The 15,591-nt window shown below is 54.0% G+C and overlaps 2 protein-coding genes across 4 annotated transcripts in view; both read left to right on the top strand.

Annotated features, from left to right (window-relative positions):
- The first annotated feature begins 504 nt into the window (after window positions 1-504).
- ELP6 (elongator acetyltransferase complex subunit 6) lies at window positions 505-12,641 on the top strand. 2 transcript variants are annotated; one of them, XM_032443132.1, is made up of 7 exons: window positions 505-612; window positions 2,958-3,036; window positions 4,413-4,483; window positions 8,613-8,740; window positions 9,442-9,634; window positions 11,014-11,160; window positions 11,718-12,641. In XM_032443132.1, exons 1-7 carry the CDS (start codon window positions 559-561, stop codon window positions 11,841-11,843), a joined length of 798 nt encoding a protein of 265 aa, XP_032299023.1. In that variant the 5' UTR covers window positions 505-558; the 3' UTR covers window positions 11,844-12,641. The 2 variants fall into 2 exon arrangements, with proteins under 2 accessions (XP_032299023.1, XP_032299024.1); XM_032443133.1 differs by lacking the exons at window positions 505-612; window positions 2,958-3,036 and adding an exon at window positions 4,148-4,229.
- Window positions 12,642-13,552: 911 nt separating this feature from the next.
- SCAP (SREBF chaperone) overlaps window positions 13,553-15,591 on the top strand; it is a 38,177-nt gene continuing 36,138 nt past the window's right edge. For both annotated transcript variants that reach the window (XM_015852712.2, XM_015852711.2), the window contains exons 1-2: window positions 13,553-13,733; window positions 15,301-15,403. The gene's annotated coding sequence lies outside the window, so the exon portion shown is untranslated. The remainder of the gene's footprint in view (window positions 13,734-15,300; window positions 15,404-15,591) is intronic.

Genomic DNA, 15,591 nt, shown 5'->3' on the forward strand with positions numbered 1-15,591 from the left:
GGAAGGCAGAGAGCATACACCAAAATGGCAGCAGGCCATAGAGCCCCATGGGTGGGGACCATTAGGGCGATGCTCCATGGCACAGGGCATCGGGCCTTGGTGTGGGGTGCTGCTCCATGGCATGGGGTGCAGCTCTATGGCACGGGGTGCAGCTCTATGGCACAGGGAGATGCTCCATGGTGCAGAGCCCAGCTGGATGCCCCATTGCTGAGCCCCAGAGGTGGTTGCTGACTCACAGCACACAGCCAGCAGGGGGAGGTGGGGATCGCAGAATAACCCGATGTTTGCGTTGGAACACAGCGCAGGGCCCTTCGTACGGCGGGGCGGGCTCGTACAGCGAGTCCCCTCAGGCTCCCAGTGTCTCCACATCGTGTCCCCTCAGCACGACCCTCTGTCCCCATCCCCTCAGTGCCTCCCCTCAGGGCGCCCCCCATGACAACATGGCGGCGGTTGGGGGGGGCTGGAGGCGGGATGGCGGCCCCGCCCGCCGCATGCGCGGCTCTGGTGGCTCCCTCTCCTCGATCCCCCCCCCAACACACACACACACACACAGCCGCCATGCTGCAGGAGCTCAACGAGCTGCTGGACGCCGCCCCGCAGCGCCCGGACACGGTGAGGGCGGGCAGGGGGAGGGAGACGGCGGGGCGGGAGGCTGTGGAGAGTGAAAAAGGCGGGAAGGCGGCGGCGCGGCGCATGGCGGGAGTTGTAGTGCGAGAGGGAGGCGGCCATGATGGTATGAGGAGGGGACGACCCTTCATACAGCTCATAGATGTGGGAGGTTCGGGATCAAACTATCGTTAAGTTTGGAAAAGAGCTCTACAGATCGTCATGTCCAGCTGTCAGCACCCACCCTGCCCACCGCCATGTCCCACAGTGCTGCAGCACCACAGGTTGATGGTGATCCCCCAAGAGCAGCCTGAGGCCATGACTCCTGCTTGTAAAGGCCAGAGCAGGGGAGGCTGAGGTGAGGCCTCATGGTGCCCTGCAGCCCTTCATGGTGCCCTACAGCCCTTTGTGGTGCCCTACAGCCCCACATGGTGCCCTACAGCCCCACATGGTGCCCTACAGCCCCACATGGTGCCCTACAGCCCCTCATGGTGCCCTGCAACCCCACACGGTGCCCTACAGCCCCACACGGTGCCCTACAGCCCCACACGGTGCCCTACAGCCCCACGACGGTGCCGCTAGCAGCCCCCACACGGTGCCCTACGCCCCATATGGTGCCTGCTAGCAGCCTCCACATGGTGGCCCTACAATGCCTTTTCACATGGGTGCCTACAGCCGCACATGGTGCCCTACAGCCCCACATGGTGCCCTACAGCCCTTCACGGTGCCCTACAGCCCTTCACGATGCCCTACAGCCCCTCACGGTGCCCTACAGCCCCACATATTGCCCTACAGCCCCTCGTGGTGCCCCACAGCCCCTTGTGGTGCCCCACAGCCCCACATGGTGCCCTACAACCCTTCATGGTGCCCCACAGTCCTTCGTGGTGCACTACAGCCCTTCGTGGTGCCCTACAGCCCTTTATTGTGCCCCACAGCCCATCATGGCCCTACAGCCCTTTGTGGTGCCCCACAGCCCATCATGGCCCTATAGGCCTTTATGGCATCCTGTAGCCCCTCATGGTGGCCCTATAGGCCTTTATGGCATCCTGTAGCCCCTCATGGTGGCCCTATAGGCCTTTATGGCATCCTGCAGCCCCTCATGGCGCCCTACAGCCCATCATGGTGCCTTACAGCCCATCATGGTCCTACAGCTCCTCCCAGGGAGTGGAGGGTGCTGAGCTCTTCTCTCTGTGCCAGCAGCAGGGCCAAGGAAACAGCATGGAGCTGTTGGGGAGGGTCTTCCTGGGCTTGGGAAGGGTGCACAGACTGGGTGGAAAACAGGCAGGACTCCAGTATTTCCAGGAGTTCTGGGTGCAGATGCATCATTGAGGGAGGTGCCCGGGTCAGACATTTCAACTGCGCATGGAAACATCAGAAATGGGGAGTTTTTGAGTATTAAACAGCTGCAGTGCGACAGCGGGGTGAGGATCGTCGAGACTGAAGGTCAATAGCTGCAAGTTCTGAAGGAGGTAAATGATATGTGCACTCCATGACGGCATCCCGCTGAGTCCTGCACAGCGTGTGGTAGCAAAGTGCAGAGCCTTCCTAGCAGGCAGGCTTCACTTCACCATGCACGGGGAGGGGACGTGAGAGGAGCTGAGCACAGAAATGAGCATCTTGTGCTGTTCCAACCCAGAGACCCCTCCAGTCTCACACTTGGAGGGTGCATCCCTATGAGCCTCTCGGCTTTGGGTGGATAATTGCTCCCTCTGACTTGGGCAGAGCAGCATTTCTGCACCCTAAACTTCATTTTGCATTCCCTGCAGACAATACTGACTGCTTGCCATTCTGGTAGCACCTCGTTGCATTGGGGTGTTAACTGATAGGTGCCTTGCAAATTGCCTATTTTTTTTTTTCTGGTAATAGATTGAAACAAACAAACCAAAAGCAACGATAAAGTTAGTGATTAAAAGGAACCCATTTGTGTTTTGTACTGATTAGAGGCAAATCTCAACTAAAAGTTTAATGGAAACAAACGCCTTGATGAGACCAGTGCTGATAACAAGCAGGCACTGATGAACGGAATTAATTGCTTGCCTGATCAAAACAAGGTGGTTTACTTTGTGTTCTGCTCCTGTAAACATGTTGATGCTGAGGCTTTCTGCTCTGATCGTGGCATATCTCTGTGAGCCTGCGTGGTGTTTGGGTGCTGCCTGTGCCCTTCCTTCTCTGCTGTCATAGAATTAAGGAAATCCAGAGTTGGAAGAGACCCATAAGTATCATCGAGTCCAGCTTCTGTACCTGCAGAGCCTCCCCTGGCTGCAGGCATCGTCTCCCAAGGCACAGATCCAGGAGCTGTTCGTACCCTCATCTCAACCCACTGTAAAGTTTCTTTGCTGCTTCTTTTGCAGGGTAAATTCACGCTGCTGCGAGACGGCGGAACGGATGGCAGCTTCCTGGTGCACCACTTCCTCTCCTTCTACCTCAGAGGTAGGTGAGCAGCAGGACTGCAAGGCAGGGGTTTGTCTTCACCTGCTCCTTGAAGTTCCTTCTCCATGGAGTGTTTCTGCAAGAGCTGATTCTGGACATCCTCCATCAGTGCCATGAACTGCTGTCAGGGTTTCTGCATCCCGGTCCTGACTTGTTCCTAGGCCTTGCTCTCTAGCCCTTAATCTCCCTGCAGTTACGTCATTAGAGCAATGATGGCCGTAAATCACCCTGGCATCTGAGGGAGAGCTGCCGTGTGTGTAGGTCCTTTGTTACTGAACATTTCATAACATGTTGTAACTATCAGGAACAACTGTCAGATAGATAAGATAGCAGCGAGTAAACAAACAAACAAATGGAGGGGCTGGCGAGCTGCCTAATTGCTTTGCTGCTAAACTTCCACCCCTGAATAACCTATCAGGCTTTGGAGAGGCTCAACTCTTGGACTCCTCCAGTTTTCTGCTGCTAAACACATTGAGGCTGCAGTTTAGCTCAGAGTGCTGCGTGTGCTCCCCACAACTGCCACCTCCTCCGCTGCAGCTTCACCTGCTTTTAAGATGTGGTTTATTTACTGCACTGAGCAGTGACACTGTAGCATGCACTGAGCAGGTAGTGAGCAGCGTGAGCCGGGCAGAGGGCAGTGCTCCCCTACGGCCTGCCATGCGACCTTCAGCACAATCCTGCCCTTGACCCAGTGCCCAGCTGGTGCTCAAAGCATTTGTGGAGGCCCAGCTGGCAGCGCAGACCTTGCTGCTTGTAATCTGGGGCCACAGACCTTGACACTTGTAATCTGTCCTGTGCTCTGGCAGGGAGAAACAACCGCACTGCTTTGGGTATGAACCAAACCACAAGGCCAGGCTGTCAGGCGCTGGGCTTTCCAAAATCATGTTCTAGTGATGTATCTCTGTGAAAACTGCTGGTTCTGTGTGTGTTTGCAGATAAGGTCACTTGCCCTGTGAGAGCCAAAACAGGGACTCTTGGCACGCCTGTGATTTCAGTAATTCATGTCATGGTCGGTCATTGGCCTCCTTGCAGTTGTACAAACAAACAGTGCAGGGAGATCCCGGGGCAGAAAAGGGGCTTTCTATTCTTTATGTTGCCTCTTTTTTGTTCCTTCTGTTTATTTTTAACCTGGCTCCAATTTTCACTAAATTGTAAAGCTCAAAGAAAGGCAAGAATGGAAAAGCCATGGAAAGGTAAGAATGGAAAGCCATTCTATTCTATTCCAAGCTATGAGCCAAGTGAGAGGCTGCCTAAACCTTCCTCCCTTCGAGGCCTTTGCAGGCAGGTTTATAGTGTGGCTGCTGTGATTTATGTGCCTCGATAATGGCAGTTTACAAGTGAAATACAAACAATGTGCCTTTTGTCTTCTTCCCCAGCTGGCTGTAAGGTTTGCTTCCTGGCCCTGGTCCAGTCCTTCAGTCACTATAACATCGTGGCGAAGAAGCTGGTAAGTCTCCTGGCACAGGTTGGTAACTGCAGGCCCCGTAGACAAGCCCAGACCAGTGGATGGAGTTTCAGTAGTGCTCTGGGGAGGGAGGCCCTCTGGTATCTGTGTCCAGGTCCATTCAGAAGGATGCCTCTGTGCTGCTTTTGGCCTCTGGGCAGAGGCATGGGTGTGAGCCATCTGAGAAGCCACAAGCACCAGTTTCCTTACCATGGTGAGTGGGGGAAGGATTAAATGTACCACAAAATGAGGAAGCTAAGAACAGGGAGGTAAGGCCATTCCCAGTGTCAGTACAACCCCCTCTCCTGTGGGACTGAAATGCATCTCTCAGCTTTTGTGGAGTGCTCTCTTACAGCTATGAAACGCTCTGGGTGTGGAATCCAGGTGACCTCCCAGAGCTGAAGGGATTGCATTGACCCTCCCTGCTCTGTTCTAGGAGTCTCAGCAGTGCTTCTGCTTCTAGAGAAGGTGCAGCAATGGTGCATTCCCCACTCTAAGTGTGGGTTGGATTTTGGTACTTGCTAAACAGCTGGTTTTATTTGAGATACTCAGTTTTCACCTTCTTTTGGAAGGAGATAAATGGCCTGAGGGCTCAGACTGAAGTTAACTAAAATGGACTGAGCAAACAGCATTTTGATGTGGAGTTTAACTCTTGGTCAGGTACTGAGCATGCATTTCCTCTGCTGAGCATTTCCCAGAGGAGGAAATGTGGGCTGGAGATTCAGCTGTTCAGTACGGGAACCTTGGCTGCTCTAAAAGCAGAATCATATTTGTTGGTGTGTTCCTTAATATGGTGAAATTTCCCATTACAAAGCTCGAGTGTGTGCTTTTAATAGGCGGTGGTGTCATCTCTCTCGTGGGAGAGTCTGAGAAGCAAGAGAGCATGAGGATTAGCTGGAGCCCATGTGCAATGCAAATCAAAGTGATGTGCTGTCTGATGCTTCCAACACAAAGATTACTCTTGTGAAGGAGTGATAAGAAGAACAATGCAGTTTGCCGGGGGAGCTGAGGGAAGGGATTACATTTGCCTACAGGGGTGAGCTGACCCTGCACTGTTGGTTTCAGGTCTGAATCAGTCTTACAGTATAACTTTGCTACCCTACAGTCCTTGTAGCACCTGATGGTGTTGCTGCTTCCCAGCAGTGCTGCCATGTCTCACCAGTCCCTTCCAGCTCAGTTAAGTGCAATCTCTCTGGGATTTTGTGCCCCTGCTGCCTCACAGTACTGTCTTCACACTTTCTTGTTTTCAAATTCACGAGGATCCACACTTAATTTTAAGGGACAGTTAACATTAACGTTGTTTGTCGTGACCTTCAAGAGAGCTGCAGCAGGACCAACGACACGAGGGCAGCCTGCCGGGTTGGTGTTCCCACTCTCACTTGTACAAGGCTTGATTTGTTTGGAAGGAAAAACGTATTCATTTCCATGTAGCCTCCCTCTTTCCTGCTCCCCCATTCCCAGCTCTGAGGTCGCAGACCCGGGGACGTTGCCTGCTCACCCCTGCTGTCCCCCGAGGGTACACATGCTGGAGAGGAGACCTTGGCTGAGTACCTGATCACAGATTGTTGCACTTTGTACCGCAGTGCCATCGCTGTTGGAGCTAATGGAGCTGCCTCACATAGTCCGTTATCCTTCTGTCCTGCAGATCCTGCTTTCTGTTATGAATTGGCCAACAGCAAGCAACAGGTTTGGTTTTAAGGAACATCACAGCTGCAGGATGGTGGGACCGAGTGCTGTCTGCCCAGTTACATTGCAGGCTCTGCAGCAGGGTCTTGTTGGGAAGCTCTTGGTTCCAGCCTCCCCACACTGCAATCTCAGGCATTTCTGGGCTGGATCGATGAGTGACAGATTGCCAGAGATAATGTCTGTGTGCTGTGCGGTGATGGAGCGCGGTGCTGGGAGATAATGAGAGCTTTCAGGGTTGGTAATGCACGCTGCTTGGCATTGTGGCCCTACAGCAAGGACGATTTACTGTCTCTAATCCTGCTGGCGCTCAAGCCAGATGCCAATGGCTATTTTAGGTACTTTTTCCATCACTTTTGAGCTGTCCCAGGGCTTTTCTCTGTTGTCCAGGCAGGCCCTGCTGTCCTAGTGCTGGGCTGCCAAGTGTTTCAAGGAGGAGATGGTGGTTCCTTGCTGCTCTGCTTGGGAAACAGCTGAACGGGGGGACTGGAATTAAATGCTCTTTTGAAGTCCCTTCTGAACTGAGCCATTCTGTCTGAAGTACAGTTTGCATGTGCACAAAGCAAAACTCCATTTCTGAGTGATCCCCATGAAGTCTGACTTCAGATGCTGCTTCGACAAAGCACTTCACCATGAGCCTGAGTTCTATGCACTCCAGAAGTTCACCAGGGGATCGGTGCAACCTGTTCCTGCAGCTGCCCTGCAGTGCAGCCATGCTCTGTGGCACGTCAGGTATTTGCCAGCTGATCCACATTCCTGCTGCATTGAGCTCTTCTGGCCTTGGTGAGGAATTTTTCCATGGTGTGGGCTTGTTATTGCCCAAGAGGTTAGTCCTAGCTCTGCACTCCTGCCATGCTTCCCATCAGGGTTTTAGTGGGTAATTATCACCTGCTGAAGCTGAACTCCTGTGCCTGAAGCCCACGTGATGGATGGATGGATTGTTCCCCTGAGAGTTACAGCAAAGAAAGGAAACGTGATGGAAATCTGACATTCCTATCATCAGCACCAAACATGTGGTCACTGATAAGCCTTGCAGGAGCTGGGGGTTAATCTTCCTGGAAGGGACCTCTTCCTTATCTACTCAGACCTTCTCTCTCTTGAGGTGCTTGTGTGGAATACCACGCTCCCAGAGCAGCCTCATGTAGGTGTATGACATTGATTAGATGTCCAGGCTGTGGCTTTCCAGGCCTGCTTCCCAGCCTTCCTCCTCCCTAGTTTTGCTTCTTGAGCAATCCTGCAGTTGAGCTAAAGCTTCCTGAACTCTTTTATTAACCGTGTCTCGCCATTTTGGCCAACTACCTGCTGCCTTGCACAACGGCCCCATTTGCAGAGGCTTTGTGCTAACGCTCCCCAGCTCCATTTGAAGAGATTGCAGTCCCGTTGTGCAATGTGGGAAGCAGCCCACACTGTGCAGCCAGGCAGACTCACACTTCTTCCCACAGGGAAGCTGGCGGTTTGACCAAGGTGAGTTGTGTGATGTATCTTTATGGTTACACAGGGGAATAAATGTTCTCCCAAAAAATGAACTGATGCAGTTACCAGTGAGCTGAGGGGTGATAGAATTGCCAAAAGTTGCCCTTGGTGATTAAAAGAAAAGAAAAGGAGCTGTTTTGTGAGCTGTGTCTCCAGCTGGGTTCTCCATTTGGGATCTTCTGCATGAATATGCTGTAGCTCTGCCAGGGCTTTCTTGGTTGGCCATGGAGGTACTGGGAGCTGGATGTGCTCAGTGCTTGGCTTTTGAGGCAGAGTAGGAGATTGGCACAGGCTGCCCAGGCAGGTGGTGGAGTCACTGTCTTTGGAGTGTGGGATCAGTGGGCATGGTGGGGATGGGCTGGGGTCGAAGTCAGTGATCTCAGAGGTCTTTTCCAACCTTAATGATTGTATGATTCTGTGAGATCTTGGCTCCAGGTGGATGCTGATGGTCCCTCTTCCTTCTCCAAAGGGCTGAGGCTGCTTTCTGTGGGAGCTGTGCTGTGTGGATGTCAGGGTGCCTGGCCCTGGCCTCTTCCACACCGCACCTTGCTCATGTGCGTGGGCTGTGCTGAGGAGCTGCCAGTGCCAGGCTCTCAGTATTGCCACATCAGTGATGTGAAGATAACAAAAACCATTTGCTTTCACCTGCCAAGAAAGGAGGATGAGGAAATTGCTCCCTGCTGATACCCCGTACCTATACTCTCCCTGACTCTGGGTAAGAATTATTCTCCCATGCTGGGCAGCAGTGATGCTGCTGTCTTCCCAGGAGTGACTCCAGCCCATTTGAGCACCCCAAACCACCATGATTGTTTTTCTCCTCCTTTAAAGCTACTGTGCAGGAGTCATTCAGGCAGTGACCTTATTAACGCATTTTGATGGGACTTGATATAAAATTAGTCTGTTGATCTGCTTGGTTCTGTTTGCACCCTTTCTCCAAAGCAGTTTGCTCTGCAACATAATGTTTTCCTCTCCCCAGGGAGTCAGCCTGACAGCTGCCAAGGAACGGGGACAGCTTGTCTTCTTGGAAGGCCTCAAGTCCTGCCTTGACCTCGTGTTTGGGGAGGAGGAGCAGTCAGGACAGCCCAGTCCTCTTCAGTTTATAAGGTAAACCCATCCAGCTGGAGGAGGCAGAGGTGGTTCTGCTGGGGCTGAGCACGCTGACTATTTCCCCTCTGGGTTTTCCTATCTCCTGTCCCTACACCCAACAAGTGGAAAGTGCTGTGGAGTCAGTGTGTGGGGCAGCAAAATGCACTGAGAGTACATGAAAGGTAACCACCTCGGGGGGTGTGCTGGAGGAGAGGCCCAGGGCAGGCAGTAAAGCCTTGTAAGGTCCTGTGCTGTGGGATCCTATAACCCTTAGGGATGTGGTTTGTGGGTGTTGCTGCAGCATGGTGCATCCCTTGAGCAAGGTAGGAGGATTTCCCTTCGCACACGCAAGTGAGGAGCATTGACTGCAGGTAACCTCTGGATCTGGGAGATCTAGGTTAGGTATTAGGAGGAGGTTCTTTACCCAGAGGGCGGTGAGGCCCTGGCGCAGGGTGGATGCCCCATCCCTTGCAGCACTTGAGGCTGGGCTGGATGGACACCTGGGCAGCGTGATCTGGTTGGCACAAGCAGTCCATGACAGGGTATGGAAATGGGGTCTTTCAGGTCCCTTCCAGCCCAACCATTCTGTGATCCTGTGACCTGGGGGCAGCAGGCACAGCAGGGGTGCTGCAGGCTGGTGTTGCCTTTGTTGGGTCAGTGACGCTCAATGGGACACCCGGGTGATCACAGCCCCCCAAGTTCTCCTCTTTCCCTTCCAGTGGGAGCGTTTCCAACCTCAAAGACCTGTTTGACTTTGTCCGGACGTCCCTGATGCCCACTGACAACGACTGCTGGAAGGGCCGGGTGCTGCTGGTGGATGATCTCAGCGTGCTGCTCAGCCTGGGTGCTGCACCAGTGGATGTGCTGGACTTCATCCACTACTGCAGAATGGTGGTGTGCTCTCAGCTCAAGGTACCGCTCCCTCTGCACACAAAACCAAAGCCTGGCTTTCTCTTTGCCCCCCTGTGCACAGTAGAATTGCAGAAGGCTTTGTCTCTGCAAGAAGTCTGAATCTTCACTCCAGGACCCTTCCTGGGGGGCTGCATTAGTTCCCAGGGTACCACCCTCTGCAACTGGTTTCCAGGAGGCGCTGTGCAGAGCAGGGCTTTGGGGTGGAGCTTTTATCAAGCTGTGGCACTCCAGAGCTGTCTGCTCACAGCCGTGTTTGTGTGCATGTAGGAGGAAGCATTTCTAAGGTGACAAGGGGCTGATGAGTGTCTGGGGCCATAGCTGAAGGTCTGCTCAGCTCCTGGGGGTGCAGGGAACACGGCTCTCTGCTTCCAGCAGTTTTGCACCAACTGCTTTCTAAGGGTGTGTGACAATGTGGCAGTTCTGCAACAATCTCCCTGGTGACGTGCTCGCTTCTGGAAGCATCACGGCCAAAAATCATTAATCACATCCATCCTTTGCTTTTTACACTGCAGCATCCACCACTCTGGCCAATTCTCTCTTTGCTTGAGTGAGAAACCGAGTAGATGGTGTCAAGTTTTGATACCCTGCACTTCACATGTTGCTAGGGTGTTTGGGCTGGAAATGCTGACAAGGTGCTTGCTGGGAATACTTAGCAGCAAAGCAGCTGGGGAAAAAAAAAAAGAAAAGCAAGGTGAATTGTGCTAACGTGTTTCTATTTCTGTCTAAGATGTTCTGAAGCTTTGAAGCACATTTTACTTGTTTGAGAATTGGGTGTTATTTTAAGTCCACAGTGCAGAGGCTCCTGGGATCTGGTTCGTGGTGGTGGTGTTGCACTGGGGAGCTCCTGAGGAGCTGGGAAGGTTTGAAGCTCAGCTCTGGCTGCAGTTGCTGGGCTGTGTCTTTATTTAGCTGTTGTGAATTCATCCAGAGAGCTGCTGTTTGCATGGCCTGACAGACAGGTTTAACTAGATAGCTGTCATGTAACAAAGGCTCCATGTATTTTTAGGCTCCAGATACGTATGTATATAATATAGATGTGTGTATGTGTATGTAAATATATATATATATACAAACCAAGCTATTTCAGAGATGTGTATGTATCTCCAAGAAGGCCCAGTGCAAGGTGCTGCCCTTGGGTCAGGGCAGTCCCAGATATCAGTATGGATGGAAGGGAAACTCATGGAGAGCAGCCCTGCAGAGAAGGACTTGGGGGTTCTGGTGGTACAGAGCTGCACAGGAGATAGGGGTAAGATAAGGGGAAACTGCTTTAAACTGAAAAAAATGGAGATTTAGATTAGATGTTAGGGGTAAACTATTCTGAGGGCAGTGAGGCCCTAAGTCAGCGAGAGGCTCAGCACTGTCAGCTGTTCTCATTGCAGGGGAACATCGTGGTGCTGGTTCATGGCAGTGAGGATTCAGAAGATGAGGAGAACAAGCTGCTGGTGACCTCCCTGTGTCATCACAGCAACCTGATCCTGTGGGTGGAGGGGCTGGCGACTGGCTTCTGCAAGGATGTTCATGGGGAGGTAAGGCACGGTGGGGTGCTGGGAGGTGGCACAGAATGTCACACTGTGTGGAGATGTGCTGTCTGCCCTGCGCGATGCACTGTCACTCCTCCGGCCCAGGATTAGCCTGGTCTAATGGCTAAGGACTAACACACAGCCTTGCTGCGGTCACTGGGACCTGCCAGCACACCCAGGCTCCTGCAGGATTTAGCTGGGGATATTTCAGTGACATCCTGCAAATGTTCCATTCCTGGAGGATGGCTGAGGTTTATGCAGCATCCGCAGAGCAGGCTGTGTCCCCCACCGAGATGGTGGCAAAGGAATGATATCTGGTTCTTGGGAAGCTTCCCCAAAGCACCACATGGATCCTGGCCGTACCTGTGGTCATTTCTCCTGGGCTGGGGTTGCAGCCCTGCTGCTGGGGCTGCCTGCTGCTGGCCTCTCATTAGGGGCTGCCACAAGGGTGAGACTGCCTGCAGGCACCGCTGAGGTTTGTGTAACAGTGGTTTTGTAATGGTAGCATGGAGGGACATCTTGGCAGCCCAAGGGATGACATTCCTATTCCTTTCCCTTTGCAGATTAAAATAATTAAGAGACTGTCCTTGGAGTCAACGGAGCAGGATGTCACCCAGGTCTACCAGTACAAGATCCAGGACAAGAACGTCACCTTTTTTGCTAGGGGGCTGTCAGCTGCTGTGCTGTGATGTGGTGACACCACACAGAGCTGTGAGAGCACCACAGAGCAAGGAGAACTGATGGATTGGAACCTATAGATCGGTACCTATAGATCAGACGTGCTGCAAAACCTGCTTGCTTCCTCAGTGCCTTCCACAGAATCACAGAATGACCCGGGTTGAAGGGACCTCAAGGATCATGTAGTTCCAACCCCCTGCCTGGCAGGGCCACCAAACATACACCTTTACTAGATCAGGTTGCCCAGGGCCCCGTCCGACCTGGCCTTGAACACCTCCAAGGACGGGGCATCCACAACCTCCCTGGGCAGCCTGTTCCAGGGCCTAACCACTCTCCTTCCAGGAGCTGTGCAGCAATCTGGCCTAAGAGGGAAGCTTAAAAGCATCTCACACTGCATGCAGACAAGGGCATCAGCCCTTTGTCATCCCAGCACACAAGGCCACAAAGCACAGCTCCAATTGACACGGCTGCCCCTCGGAGCGTGCAGGTACAAGCAGGGGCCATGCCCTGAGGGCTGGGCACACCTCACCTTTTCCGGTTGTGTATGGCTGCCCCACCCTGGCATTTAAAGAGATGACACAGAGCGGGTGGAGGCGGGGATGGCTTGGGAACGTGTTGCAATCCTTACCTTTCTCCCAGCTCTGCCACGGGAGAGATTTGCTCAACTCCCAGCTGACACAGAATGAAACAAGACGCAGCTCTGTGTGGAGCTGCTCTCCTGGCTGATGTAAGACTTGCAGGCCGCCTTGCTCAGGTGCTTCTTTGCTCTTTGTTACTTTCCCCCTTTAATATACAATACAACCCCTGTGCCCGTGTGTGTCTCTTCAGTGTGTGACATCCCCAGCTCATCCTCATGCAAGCAATGTTTGTCCATCAGCCCGCACCCATCAGTGCGTTCAGATCACAACCAGCGATGCTTTATGACCTACCAGTTCCTGTCATGGAGTGTCACTAAGGGCTCGTGGTCACTCATTTTAATTAGATAAAGGATCTAATTAGTGCAGCCGTTCTGGTTCTGCAGCACTCAACAGCAGCGATGTGCCCAGAGGAGAGCAGCCCTTCGGAACCAGATTCATTTGGAGAGCTGGATCCCAGCAGCAGCTGCAGCCTGTTATTGCTGCATGTGTTTGGCCATGCAATAGCAATGATAGCAGCAAGGAAGCACTGAGAACCACGGTGTCTCCTGGTTTGCAGCAAGGACTGAACCCATGGCCCATATCCACACAGCAAGGACTGAACCCATGGCCCATATCCCCACAGCAAGGACCGAACCCATTGCCCATATCCACACAGGACTGAACCCACTGCCCATATCCCCACTGTAAGGACTGAACTCACTGCCCATATCCCCACTGCTGCCCTTGGTTTGTAGAAGCTCAAGGCCCATCTCCCAGCTGTGCTGAGCCTCGGCCACGTCCAGAGCCAAGGGCAGGGATAGAGCAGAGGGCAGAACAGCGTGTCCTTGTGCGGGGACAGCCAACACCTGGTCCTATGGTCGGTGCTGTGAGCGGCCCCACCATCCCCCCTATGGCCCCACCGCCCCTCCAGCCTCGCTCCACGTGCTCCCAGCGCGCCACTTCCGCGCTCTCACGTGGTTCCGGTAGCCCCGCCCCCCGAGGGGCGTGTCCAATAGGAGCAAGGGGGCGTGGCCGAGCGGGACCGAACCGCAGCGCGATGGGGGGCGGGGCTAAGGGGGTCGCGCATGCGCCATTGAGCCGGGAGACGGCGGCGAGGGGGCGGGAAGGGCGGACCGGAAAGAGAGAGGGGAGGAAAGGAGAGGAACGGGACGGGATAGAACAGCGGGACCGGGCCGGGAGCACGGCGACGTGAGCGGGACCGGACGGGACGGGCTGAGCGGGGCTGCGAGGAGCGGCCTGAGGTGGAGGAGCACAGGCCGTGAGGTGAGCGGAGCTGCCGGCCACACAGCGCGGCCCTGCAGCACCACACACCCCATATACCTCCATACATCCCCACACACCCCCATACACCCCATACATCCCCATACACCCCCATTTCCCCTTCCCCCCCCGGCCCCTTTCCTCCTCTCGCAGCCATTTTCGCCTTTTTTCCCCCCTTTTATCCCCCCCTTGTTGGAGGTTGCGGCCCGACCCGGAGCTGCGATGAGCCTGAGGGGAACAAAGGTGCTGAGCTGCTGTAGGGCCCGTGTGTAGTGATGTGTGTGTGCGGGACAACAACAGGGGGATGGGGAGCTCGGGGAGCGGGGCCAGAGGAGGCCGCTAAGATGCTCAGAGGATGGAGCAGCTCCTGTGAGGAAAGGGTGAGGGAATGGGGCTGGTTTGGATTGAGAAGAGAAGGCTGCAGGGAGACCTCACTGTGGGCATCCAGTACTTGAAGGGAGTGAATAAACAGGAGGGGGAACGGCTGTTTGTGAGGGTGGGCAGTGATAGGACAAGGGGGAATGGTGTTAAACTGAGACAGGGGAGGTTGAGGTTGGATCTTAGGAGGAAGTTTTTTCCCCAGAGGGTGGTGACGCACTGGAACAGGTTGCCCAAGGAGGCTGTGGATGCCCCATCCCTGCAGGCATTCAAGGCCAGGCTGGATGTGGCTCTGGGCAGCCTGGGCTGCTGGTTGGTGACCCTGCACACACGCAGGGGTGGTTTAAGGATGAGCACCTGTGGGCCTTTGCAACCCAGGACAGAGCTGTGGCCTTAACACCAAAACAACCCTCAGCTCTTTTCTCAGCCCCCTCCCAGCATAAAGCGAAGCTTCCTTTCAGCTATGGCATGAGCTCTTTGCTGCTGTAACAGCAATAGGTTTCACATACAGGTGTGATACATCCTATGCAAGGCAGAGGGAGGCCGGGCTGCCACCAGCTCAGTGCTGTGTGCTCACTGACAGTGGTGCTCTGCTGCCTGTCCCTCCAGGCAAGAATTAAACACACAGATGGCACAAAAGAGCAGAGAATCCATCGTGGCTTTTCTTGTTTTTCTCTCAGGAGCATTAAAGTAGCGCTCAAATACCAGAATCTGAGTGATGAGTGAAGCTCGGCGGTCTCTCTGCACGGCTATACCACTGTTGGTTTGTTCAGCACAACCTGTGGAGTCATATCATACAGTGGCCTGGGTTGCAAAGGACCCCCAAAGCTCATCCAGTCCCAACCCCCTGCTGTGTGCAGGGTCAGCAACCAGCAGCCCAGGCTGCCCAGAGCCACATCCAGCCTGGCCTTGAATGCCTGCAGGGATGGGGCATCCACAGCCTCCTTGGGCAACGCCTTTGGTTTCAGCCCTTCCCACCCGCTGTTGCTCTGGGGCTGCCGTGTTCTTCCCTCTCGCTGCCCTGTCCTGGATTGCTGCATTGAAATGAGGCTTTTAAGGAGCAGAAGGGAGTTCTGCAGTGCAGCCCTCAGCTGTGTTGGCTGTGAGATGTTATTTTGCAGCCCAGATACCAGAAAGGAGTGGAGGGATGGGCATGGAGCTGATGTCTTCAGGTTGTGCTTTGTGTCCTCAGGTGACCGCCCAGCGCTGACGTTTCGGGATGGCCGGTGCCTTTACTGCAGAGCTGGATTCCCTTGGGAAGAGCAGGGAAATCTGAGGCTCCTGCCCATTGAACGGTGAGTTACAGCTGATGTGGGAGAGCAGCAATGAATGAGGAGAACATCCAGGCTGGATTTGGCTCTGGGCAGCCTGATCTGGTGGTTGGTGACCCTGCACATTGCAGGGGTTGAAACCAGATGATCATCGTGGTCCTTTTCAACCCTATGATTACATATGAGGAGGAGGGTTGCATTTCTTCTGTTAA

The sequence above is a fragment of the Coturnix japonica genome, chromosome 2 (assembly GCF_001577835.2).
Source record: "Coturnix japonica isolate 7356 chromosome 2, Coturnix japonica 2.1, whole genome shotgun sequence".
NCBI classification, from domain to species: Eukaryota; Metazoa; Chordata; class Aves; order Galliformes; family Phasianidae; genus Coturnix; species Coturnix japonica.

Excerpts from the sequence above, each read along its gene's own strand:
- ELP6 (XM_032443132.1), top strand. The coding sequence starts at position 559 with ATGCTGCAGGAGCTCAACGAGCTGCTGGACGCCGCCCCGCAGCGCCCG. Across the intron at positions 8,741-9,441 it reads AGTCCTCTTCAGTTTATAAG|TGGGAGCGTTTCCAACCTCA; the intron begins GTAAACCCATCC and ends TTTCCCTTCCAG. Across the intron at positions 11,161-11,717 it reads GCAAGGATGTTCATGGGGAG|ATTAAAATAATTAAGAGACT; the intron begins GTAAGGCACGGT and ends TTCCCTTTGCAG.